The sequence below is a fragment of the Alexandromys fortis genome, unplaced genomic scaffold (assembly GCF_014885135.2).
Source record: "Alexandromys fortis isolate MF-2015 unplaced genomic scaffold, M_Fortis_MF-2015_v1.1 scaffold_114, whole genome shotgun sequence".
Lineage (NCBI taxonomy): Eukaryota > Metazoa > Chordata > Mammalia > Rodentia > Cricetidae > Alexandromys > Alexandromys fortis.
The window spans coordinates 3,198,570-3,211,079 of record NW_026068046.1 but is presented as its reverse complement, the minus strand read 5'-3'; the positions used below and the strand labels follow the sequence as shown (position 1 = coordinate 3,211,079).

At 35.3% G+C, this 12,510-nt stretch overlaps 1 protein-coding gene across 3 annotated transcripts in view; it reads left to right on the top strand.

Annotated features, from left to right (window-relative positions):
• Positions 1-12,510, top strand: part of Tenm1 (teneurin transmembrane protein 1) — a 570,621-nt gene that overhangs the window by 249,859 nt on the left and 308,252 nt on the right. For all 3 annotated transcript variants that reach the window (XM_050118835.1, XM_050118834.1, XM_050118833.1), the window contains exon 5: positions 4,945-5,183. In XM_050118835.1, coding sequence (XP_049974792.1) covers positions 4,945-5,183 — 239 coding nt within the window. The remainder of the gene's footprint in view (positions 1-4,944; positions 5,184-12,510) is intronic.

Here is a 12,510-nt window from a genome sequence, read left to right as displayed (position 1 = left end):
TATATATATACATACAAATTCTCTTAAAATTCCAGTCTCTCTAAAATTCCCAAGTTCCTCTACAAGTTCAGTCTCTCAACTGAGCTCTTGTGAAATCAACAAGTTACATAGTTTCTTGCTCAAAAGAGTTAGTCAGGCCACAGTTACAATTAAATCAAAATAAAACCAAAGTCCAAAAGTTCAAAGCTCAGTGTCAGCTATCTGCAACTCCTGATCTTCTGGGCACCAAAGGAATAAGCTGTGTGGTTGGTAGCGCACACAGCTTATCTAAAGTTCAAGCTAGATCCATTCCACGGCTGCTGATGTTCTTGGTAATCCAACATGGTATTGACATCTCTTATATGCTGGAATCTTCACCAAAACTGAGACTTTACCTTCACCAATGGCTGCAACTGAAGGTTTCTGTCTCATCCACCAGTTCCCGAATAATCACTCCAAGGCTTAATATTAATTAACAAACAATTTGACATATTAGCTCAGGCCTACTATTAACTATCTCTTACAAATTAAATTAACCCTCTTTTTGTTTTTTAGAGACAGGGATTCTCTATAGCTTTGGAGTGTGTCCTGAAACTCGCTCTGTAGACCAGGTGTGCCTCAAAAATCACAAAGGTCCACCTGTCTCTGCCTCCCAAGTGGTGGGATTAAAAGTATGCATCACCACCACCCAGGAAATTATCCCATTTCTATTATTATGTATTTTTACCATGAGGCTCGTGGCTTGCTACCTCACATCTTGTTTCCCTGGCAGCTTCCAGCATCTCCCAGACTCTGCCTTCTTCTTCCCTGTATTTTTGCTTGGCTATTCTGCCTAGATCTATTCTGCCTAGCTATTGGCCAATTCAGCTTCTTTATTAACCAATAGTAATAAAACCTATTCACAGCATGTAGAGCAATATCCAACATCAAATAGTTTCACATGGTGTCAAACCTCAGCTGCTCTCCAGGAACCTCTCATTCCTCTAAAACCAGTAAGACCTGGGAAACTTACAGAATACCAAGTTTAGTTCCCGGCACAGAGTACAGCCACCTCTACATCACAGCTTCTGTTTGTTCACGATGGGGAAACACTTCCCAGAGAAATGTGCTGGTCTCTGCTTAATCACAGTAGATTCTTGTGCCCCAGCTGAGAAGCATCTATTATCCCGACAAAACAAAGTTTTCATTGTAGTGGTACTAGTCTCTTGCTAATCACAGCTCCAGAAGACCAGAATCACAGAGTATTAATTCAAAACGCACATGAAAGGTCCAAACAGAGTTTTTTCTTTCCTCTGAAACCTCACAAGGCAGACCTCTATTATCTGTGCTGCTCAATATTCTTACCTTCCAGGACCCCACAGAAGAGCCCACTGAGCTGTAAGCATCCAACGTCTTTTCCACCCTAAAGTTCAAATGTTACCACAGTCCTCCTCAAAACACACATCCAGAATCTGTCACAACAATATCCCACAACCTGGTGTCATTTCTTTCTTATTTAGGGTTTCTATTTTTGTGGTAAGATATCATGATCAAATGCAACTTTCACCATACACTTTTATCACTGAGGAAGCTCACGTTAGGGGCCTAAGTGAAAAACTTAAGCAGAAACCATGGAGGAAAAGAGTTTACTTCTTGATACACTTGGCATGCTCATTGTGCTTTTTTATACCATCTAGGACCCCCTGCCCACAGATGGAACTTCCGATAGTGGATCAGGCACTTCCACATCAATCATTAATCAAGAAACTATCCCGTAGACTTGTTTACAGGCAGTGTGATAGAGGCAATTCCTCAACCAGATGACGTCAGCTTGTGCCAAGTTAACAAAAGAACAAGTCAGCACAAAGACATACAATAGAATACACATACATTTTGTAATACGGTTTGAACAGATAGTGATAGTATTTGTTAATTTTGAGTCAGTTAGCATAAGTTATTAGAACATAATGCTTATCTAGTGAAGATTAGGGTTACAGATAATATCATACCATGGAAATATATTAAATAAAAAAATTTCTGATACCCGCTTTATCTATAATACTAACTAGCCATTACTTAAGTAAACCACTATAATTCTTTAGGTTGAAGCTACTATCATTGAAAATGAAGGCATTGGGCTGCTAGAATTATAAGAAAGTTCCTTCAAACTTTGTGATTCTGTAGGTGCCATTCTCATTCTTCTCATTAAGTCCAAAAGGGAACAGTATAAAAAGCTTAGAAAAATGTCTCCATGCCAAGTTCGGCACAAAATGTGCTTCTTCTGAACTTTAACAGACCAATTATAAAATCTTAATGTTTTTAGTAGCTACATAAACCTAGTATGTGTATGGTCTGATAGAAACGGCTCTGGAGCCAATATACTAGAGTTCGGAAATTTTGTATCACCAATTATCAGTAATGGGACCATGGACCAGTTTTTGCATCTCTTTGTTTCTTGTTCTCATCTATAAAACGAGACATATAGATATTATAATAAGCTTGTTATAAGTACAAAGTAATGTAATACTTTATGAAGTAGAACCATGAATGGTACAACTCAACACTCAATGTTGTCTCTTGTTAGTAATAGAAAAATTATCAGTTATCAAATTTTACCAAAATTCTCTGGATCTTCATTTTGTCATCTAGAAAGTAGGATAATAGTACCAACCTCAAACAGACGAGGATCAAAATAATACATTTATTGAAACTGACTTGGTATCTGACCCTCTAGATAGAAAGATTAGTAAATTCACCAGATACAAATCTTCTAATCCTAGTAATAAAACTGATATTAGATCAAGAACATTTTTCATTAATAAAATATCCCTACATTCTAAACTTCACACAAATTACCATTTTATTCATGAATGTTATTTTTTTTCTCCTTTAAAAAAGTATATCCTATTGCCCCTCTTGAGGCCTGATTTCTTTTCCTTAGTACTATGTGTCAATGCTTTTCCTAATGTTTACAGCTCAATTTGCAATGATTATGTATCATGAGTTTTTAAAATCACTTAATGAAATATCAAGTATTATTAGGGATATGTATAAGTTATTTTAGCTCTTATAGATATCATTGTAATAAGTGACTTCTTAAAGTGTCATAGGCATCATTTCTTGAAGACAACTCCTAAAAGCATAATTGTTATGTAAATAATATATATTTAAAACATTTTAGTATATGATGTTAAATTGCCCTCTAGAAAGGTACAGGTATCTCAATTTCATTCAGTAACTTAGCCCTTTAGAAAACAGTTAACCTCCATGATACTCAAGCAAAATTCTCTATTGTCAGCGTTTTTCATCACCTGGCACGTTAGAGTTGTTGGGACTTTTTTCTTTAAATGTATATGCCTCTTTTCCTTTAAATGTGGAAGCTAGAAATAAATCTTTTACATTTGGGCATATGTTGCAAGGTGATGTTGACTTTTCACTTACTGAGAGGTTTTATACTGTGCATTAAAATGTAACACTAGAATGTGCTTTGTTTAGCAGTGCATTTTACTGCCATAGAGGGCACAGTAGAGTGGTTAAGATTCAGGACATTAAAGCCTGGATGACCTGTATGCTGATTCTAGCTCTGTCACTTGCTTACAGGGTGAATTTGCACAACATTTTAAACCTATTTTTGCCTTCCTATTCTTAAAAGCCCAATGAGGAAAATAGCATAGCCTGTTCCACACAAGAAAAGAAGGAATGCGTTAATGAGCATGTAGCAAAACACATGGCACTTAGCATCTCGCAAGGGTAGGAAAGTACAGGGTCAAAATATATATGTTTGTCTCAAGTCCTTATTTATGAGTGTATCACTATTTATGAAAGGTCCAGTTATAATAGTAATGAGGAATATGTGATCACTCTGTAGGACTATAATATAATAACACCATTGCTCCACATGTATAAAGTTCCACAGCAGGCATAATAAATGTATGGTGAGAAAGTGCAGAGTTGAGTTTGTCTCTGGGAATCAAGGTAGAAATTTGCTAAGAAAAAAATGAGGGCATTCCTGGAGTTATGGGACTGTTCTACATTTGGATAGAGGTTTGTTTTGCTCAAGGAATGGCATTTGTCAAATTTCAGCAATGGTATATGTTAACAGTGAATGTTTTCACATATAATTTTTATATTGAAAACAAACTATAAAATATCAAATCTATATAATAATAATATTGGAATCTGAAATATTTGAGAAATTTTTTTTGTTTTGTTTTGTTTTTTTTTCGAGACAGGGTTTCTCTGTGGTTTTGGAGCCTGTCCTGGAACTAGCTCTTGTAGACCAGGCTGGTCTCGAACTCACAGAGATCCACCTGCCTCTGCCTCCCGAGTGCTGGGATTAAAGGCATGCGCCACCACCGCCCGGCGAGAAATTGTCTATTGTACAACAACTTTCAAAAACTAGCACGAGCTAGTAGCTAGAGAATTAAAGAGGTGAGCTGAACAGATAAAAATGGATATGTTCAAATGTGAACTATACATGGTTGTTGGTGAATAAATGGGATAGCTTGTTTCAAGTGAGCCATATGTTTTATATTTTAAATTAAAAGATTAATTAATATCTGCCGAAAGTCTTATTTTTAAAGTTTGGTAGTGAGGAAAAGGCCAAACACTGGTATCTAGGATGCCCTAATTATCAAAATCTGATGGCAGAACACAGTCAGCTCTTCAGAATCATGATTAAGGAATGAGAAAAGAATAGTGAATATCAACTATGGAACTGGACCATTTACTAGTCAGCAACAAAGCAAGGAAAGGAGGGATTGAGGAAGGGACAGAGTGGCAGAGATGGGAATGAAGAGAAGAAGAAATGAAAAAAAAATACCAAAGACAATTCATTTACCACTGGATTACCTGAAATTTTGTCTAGCCTTTCCAGGTCTGGTGAGATTTGTCATAGTATGATGCTTTGAAATTTGTAGAGTTTGTGGGGTTTGTAGAAATTGGCTCTGGTATTTACAGGGGAACTTCTCTGTTTTTCTCCATTAGGCATTTCCTGTTCAAACATGGATCTGGTTCCTCTGCTATCTTCAGTGCAGCCAGTCAGAACTACCCTCTGACATCCAATACTGTCTACTCACCACCTCCCAGGCCGCTGCCTCGGAGCACCTTTTCCCGACCTGCCTTCACTTTTAACAAACCGTATAGATGCTGCAATTGGAAGTGCACAGCCTTGAGCGCTACTGCAATCACAGTGACTTTGGCTTTGTTACTAGCCTATGTAATTGGTAAGTCTTTATATGAGTTTTCTTTTTAACTGAAGATTGTTTGGTTTGGAAGAATTCACTCTCAGTGCTGAGATGCACAGATTTGTAGCATAATTAAGTGTTGTAATAACAAATGGATTCCTAGTTCTTTTTTTTTTCATTCCCAACCTTAAATACTGCTGTTGGAGTAGAAAGAACACTCTTTGAAAAGAAATGTTTATACTACTAACACAGTCCTATTGATTGCACTTGCTGTAGTTAGCCATGTTCCTTTCAATTAAAAGGTTGTTATGGTTTTCTCATTAGCAGTCATAAGTACTAATCTACAATAGCTTCTTAAATTATAAGTACACAGTAAGATGGCTACTCAGTTTTTCAGGTAGCAATTTCATTAAAGCACTTGGGAGCTTTCAGAAAATTCAGTGCAGTGTCTTCCCAAGAATTCATAAGAACCAAAACAGATAACCTTATTTTCACAAGAAGTTGAAAAGTATGTGGTTCTTGAGTTTTGGAGGGTAATTGTGTGTATTCTTTCCACTTTTAAGGGGGAAAAATGTTGTTCTTTGGTCACTCTGATTAAAGTCACCCACACTTAATAGAAAATTGTATTGATTTTTCTGGATGGCATTTTATTTTGACTGAATGTTAATTTCCTTGCTTGAATAGTTCTGCCAGTTTAAAATGTAAATAATTTAAGAAACACATGTTTTTTGAAAGCCTTGTTCCAATGATGAATGAAATATCATGATTAAAAAAGAAAACTATCTAGATATGTCACTAACAACCTCTTTTCAGTTTAACCTGAAATTCCAATTCCCAACTGAAGCAGGGTTATTTACTAAGATATAATAAGAATATGATTCTGAGAAGTGGTTAAAAATGATATTTAGATTTTCATATACTTGTAAAGAACAAAGCACGTTTGATTGGTTCCAATTTTCTAAAGCATTAACAGATAGTTTTTACATAACCAGTTTCTATAGGAGCCATGAAACAGGAAGAGGTAAGAAAACAACAGATAGTTTTTGCAAGATGTTACTGGAGTGTCAGTAATCAAGGCACATAGCCTCTGCTGATGTCCATGATTCTTGCTTCAAAAATTGCCATCAAGCAATTCCTATTCCAGTAAACATGAACAATGGTTTCTTGTATCAAAATTATTTTCTTTATATTAGGTTTCACTGAATACTCAGATTGTATGTTTATTTAATTTATAATGACCTGCAATGAGAAATAATTTTGAGGGAATGAAAGGATCAAGAAGAATTGCAGTTCCGATATGACTTTAATATGAAATCATTCAAAATAAAGGATAAGGACTAGAAAATGGCTTAGCATTGAAAAGGCAGTTGCTACAAAGCTGAAATATCAGAGTTCAATCCCCAGAACCCATTTTAAGGAAGTAGAGAACATTACCCTGCAAGTTGTCTGATGACCTCCACGCACACTCCATGACATAGGTTCCCAACCCATGCACACAAACTTTGTAAATAAGTGTTTAAAAATAAAATATTCAAAATAAAGAGTAAACTGAAATGTTGCAGTACCATCAAGACTCCTCAAAATGTTCTTGCTCAACTTTAGAATGTTGAAATCAACTTAGTGTTAGATGTGTTTGTTTCTGTCCACTTTACTACACAGAAGTAATGTCTTATATACAAGACATAACCCCTAAAGCAAATTAATTCAGGTAATATGAGAGTGTGTGTTAATAAGTTTAAATTATGATTCAATCTGTCTTTTAAAAATTTTGTTATGATGTGATGGCCATGTCACAAATTTTATTTTATAGTCTGAGGCTTGTTTGATTATTTTTCCACTTTGTTAATTAATGCATGGTTTTTAGTCATTTCAAGGAATGATATTTTATATAGAATATCAATTTGACAGGATAGTAAGGTAACATACTACAACAGTTATAAACATAGATTTTTAAATCTCTCCTATTTACTAGCACTTTGTCTTGAGAAAATCATTTAATCTGTTTAGATCTCCATTTACTAACCTGATAATATGCTTAAAATAAGACCCATAATAGGATTATGAGTAGAAATAAATAAATTCATAAGAATTAGAGTACTTGAAATAGGGTATAAATGTAGAAAGTAGTTTATAATAGTGAAAAATTACTAGAATTCTAACTTCCATTTGTTATTATCATTCATGGGTTCTAATAATTAAGCTTATTGCTCATGGTTCTTTTACTTTTTAATGACGAAATGAATTCCCTAAAACATGCTTTTAGCATTAGACCTCGCTTCCTTTTTTCATACCAGTAAACATTGTAGTTTAGTAAATAAATCTTCCTGGGTGTTTTAAAATTTAACTAGACATATCAGGTGATCTTCTGTGATGGTAAGTGGAACTAAGCAGTTTGATTGGTTAAGAGGTGTCTTTTGAAAATATTTACTGTGAGATTTTCCAATTGCAAAACATGTCATTCAAAATGCTAATAGCATTGCATGGGCTTAAAAGGAAATGCTTATTGCAAACACTGTGACTTTCTTCTTTGCTCCTTCATGACCTGGGTATTATATGGCTTTAGATAAATTTGTAAAACCCTCTTCCGGAAGCTGGGTGTTATATAGCTCAATGGTAGAGTGCTTGCCTAGCATGCTTGAGACCTTAGGTTCAAAACCAAGTACTGAAAAAAAAACCACTGTCTTCTTAGATTTATCCTATTACTGCCCTATTGCTGACCATCTCAGAAAAGTAACATAAGAATTCATAAATACACATTCAGGTGAAAGATGCCACATAAGAACTATATTATATAAGATTATTTTTAAATGGCTTTCTGTGGTTGAAATAAAACCATATTATACTTCAAAATATGAAACCATTTCACCCTCCACTCTTTCTGAGTCTGTAAGAGTCATCTTTTTTTCAATCCCCTTTGCATTTGCTGTATAACCCAAGAAAATCTTTCACTGAAACTATTTACTGCTTCTGTTTCCTGTGCAAATTCCCTTCTGCTATTTCATTTTCCTCTATTATCCATTATACATAACCTTTACATACTAATGACTATATGCTGGGTTGCCCTCAATCCACCAGGGAAAATCACATCAATATCAGTGGGACATCGATAGGTGTTTTGCGCATAATGCCTCTGTAAGTGGTCATTGGAAAGCAGTAGAAATCGAGTATGTGAAAAGCCAGAGGTAAGGTGTTCAGCCAAGCAGCTCTTGCTTCACATCTACCCACTATACCTTTAAGATCAGCAAGAAAATAAGTCCTTTGAATAAGTTTGAAGTCATAAAATTTGGTAAAGAGAGGTATGGAGAGATACTGATTATATGAAGATATCATGGAACGGCTATTGTCAGGACTTCCTCATAAATCTGAAATATTTTCCATCTGAATCAAAAAAATGCTTCCTTATGCTTCATCCTCTCTGATATGCTGGCATCAGTGATGTATCAGTGCCAGTCAGGAACACATTTGCTTGAATTTACAAATAAGCCATATGAAGTAGTAGTCAGGAAGACAGATGACCATATGCAAGGCATCAAGAGAAGGCGAGGTTAAGGCACTCCATCAATGGTTTGAAGGGCACGAACACAGTTTCTCTGCAATCTTTGATGTTTTGATCAAATTTCTACAAAGTCAGCAATTCCTATAAGCAGCAATAGAAACTCATAGGCAGTAGAAACTCATGAATACATTGTATCTGGGGTCAAATGGGCTGTTGCATTGAACAAATCAAGGAGAATTTTCTAGCTCTCAGACTCAATAGCATCCGATAATGACATGGATGATCCTTTTGATTTTGCCATGAAATTAATAATGATTTGTGCCATCTTCAGCAGAAGCTGCGAGTGACAAACAGTAGAGATTAAAACATTGAATTCTGTAAATCTCACCATGGTACACTATATGTTCCACATATGAAAAGTAAATCAGACGGATATTAACAATAGAGAATTTGGAAAAGGTAAAATACGCAGTTCTTTTCTCTGAACTATAGTTTATGAATAAAACTATTCAAGAGAGCACATTCTTTGCTACATCAAAATTTGAGTAACACTTATTTTAGTGCTTTCATCTGGTCCTTTATAGTTGTCCAAATTGCCCTAATTTCTATTGCTATTATTATGGTGGAGTAGAAAGAGCTGAAAATGATAGAGCCAAATATTTCTCAAGAACTCTATGACTTTAAAGTAAATTATTTCCTTTTATTTCTGGAAGATGCCATATTGCTCCTATTTATTACGATTTCTTCCCATCCAAATTATGTGTAATATATATAGAGAGATGCTATGTGGATATTTTTAGACCCACATTACATAAGTTGCTAAGCTATCCTTCTCTGAGGTGACTAAGAATAAACTAAATTAGAGCAATGGCTTTTAAACAGATGATATACTAAAGCATTTTATACTTCAGAAATGGGACAACAGTTTCATATAGAGCAGCCAGAAAAGGGAAAGACCAATGTCACCAAGCAAATGTCAGATTTGTTACAGTTACCATTAAGAGGTGACATTGTAGAATCTGAGAAATTATGTTTGGTCTTGAGCTCTATTCCTTTCAAAGAGGGGTGAATACAAATGTGGATCAGTGAATATAAATATATAATGCCTATAAATCAGGGAAAAATAAAGGTTACCAGAGTCCTATAGAAAATAAGGATGATGAATGGGGGCAGATCATAAAAGGCATTTTAAGTAACAGTATGGAGATAAAAAAGTTTATTCCAAAAACAAATGGAGGTTTACATGATTTTAATTAAGTCAAGGCAATTATTTAATGAGATTTACACTGATAAAGAAAGCTTAAAGAAACTATTGGAGTTGGGGTTAGCAGGCAAAATGATGGCAATTTTAAAGTTGAGGTCATGAAGATGAATTAGGAGACTACAATATCAATGCATATGAGTGATGTGAGAGCATTAACTTCTGGGAATAAAGGATGTGGAATTAAGAAGTACTGAGGAGATAAAACATATTTGACTTCATCACTTATTTAATGTGACATAGAAGAGAATCATCGCTATTCTCTGGATTAGATTAGCTCATGATGCTTCTACACCCCAAGGTAAAATATGAAAGGACGAGATAAAAGATAAATACAAATGATCATAGAAGACTATTATGAAAAATTATGTATCAATAAATTGAATAACCTAAAAGGGAAAAGTTCCTTGATGAATATTTCCTACCAGTACTGAATTACAAATCACAGAAATAGCTGAATAAACCAATGAAGAGTAATAAGGCAGTAACATAGCAGTCTCCCGTCAGAGTAAAGGCCAGCATAAGGTAACTTTATGGCTAAATTCCACCAAACATTTAAAGAAGAAATAACAATGTCTTCTTACAGCATTTGTTTTTTCATCTGTAGCACTCCCAGGTTTATTCCAAAGGACTCTATTTCTATTTATTTATTTATTTAAAGTTTCCACCTCCTCCTATCCTCCCATTTCCCTTCCACTCCCCCTACTCCCCCTCCCCCTCGCTCTTCAGTCCTAAGAGAACTCAGGGTGCCCTGCCCTTGGGAAGTCCAAGGCCCTTCCCCCTCCATCCAGGTCTAGGAAGGTATGCATCCAAACAGACTAGGCTCCCAAAAAGCCAGTACATGCAGTAGAATCAAAACCCGGTATCATTATTATCATTGGCTTCTCAGTCTGCCCTCATTGTTAGTCACATTCAGAGAGTCCGGTTTGATCACATGCTCGTTCAGTCCCAGTCCAACTGGCCTTGGTGAGCTCCCATTAGATCAGTCCCACCATCTCAGTGGGTGGACACACCCCTCGTGGTCCTGACTTCCTTGCTCATGTTCTCCCTCCTTCTGCTCTTCATCTGGGCCTTGGGAGCTCAGTCCAGTGCTCCAATTTAAAAAAAAAATGAAGAAAAAATACTTAGAACCTCACTCCAACATTTTGCCACTACCAAAGTCAAACACTGAAACTAAAAAAGAAAAGAAAGAAAATATTATTCGGGAAAGGCAAATGAAAATTACAATGAGATATCACCTTAATGTTAACAAAGATTGAAAGGTTACAGTTATCAAAGACTGACGAAAGCAAGTGATTGTGAGGATATAAAAAATAGAACCCTTATACATTGTTAATTGGATACAAGTTAACAGAACCATTATGGAAATTGGTGTGCAGGTCCTCAAAACCCTGAAAAGTGATATCCAGCCTCGGTACTCCTGGGTATATAATAGAAGAAATTAAGTTTCTTAAACATTTATTCTCCCAAGTTACAGTAATACTATCCACAATAGCCTACACATTGAATCCACCTAAGTGCCCATGGATGACTGAATGGATAAGTATTACATGTAGGTAAGGAAGTGCTAGTAAGCTATATAAAAGGAATACATTATGTCATTTGCAAAAAAAAAAAAAAGGATGATTCTAAAGACTATCTTGTTAAACAATATAAGCCACAGTCAGAAAGAAGAATACTCCATGAACTCATTCATGCGGAATGTGGTTACCGGGGACTGCAGTGATTGAAAAGAGGTCTGTAAATGCGTTGGCCAAAGTATACAAAATTTTATGCGTAAAATAGGAGTAATAAATGTGGCAGATCCATTATACAACAATGGACATTATAGTTAAAAACACAATGTTCTAATGAAAATACTAATGTGCCAAGTTCTCACCACAAATATAACTATGAGAGATAAGGAATATGACAATTAGCTACATTGAGTCATTCTGAGGAACAAATTTCAACCTTTTTTGTCTAAAAAAAAAGACAATATAAGGAAGAACTTTTGAGATAACAATAAATGTGAAGATAAAGACATTTAGTATGACATTTAATTATACGATGCTGAAAGTTTGGAAATATCTACTTTAGGAGATACCAAGACTGTAGGAGATGAACAAGAGGGAAAAGAGCATGGAAGGTGGTCCTCCAGGGAACAGTGATACTCAAGAGGTCTGATAAGTTGACTAAGAAGAAGCAACCTGGCTGACTGCAAGAAAGCCACTGAATACTATATGTGGGTGGAATTTTGGCTCTCCATTGGTAGACTGGGGACCACCAGGGATCCTAAGACCTGTCAGGAGTTCATAAATTGAGATTCTTTTCATAATGCCAAAATCAAGTATGAATCCTTCTCATGACAATTCTCTCAGTAGGTACTGTCATTTTTCTAGAAGCCACCTGACATGTAACACTGTAAGAGACCACATGGATTAGATATGAGAACACAACTTTCTTTTCTTACACCAACCATTTAAAAAGATTTTCAAAGTGTAGAGCAATTATAGTCTTCTCATTAATTGTATGAATTTTTTAAATGTAATTAACATAAAATATGACCTTTATGTTAAATGTAATAGTTTGTAGCTATTGTTCAATGAGTCAAAAAACACTTTAAAATT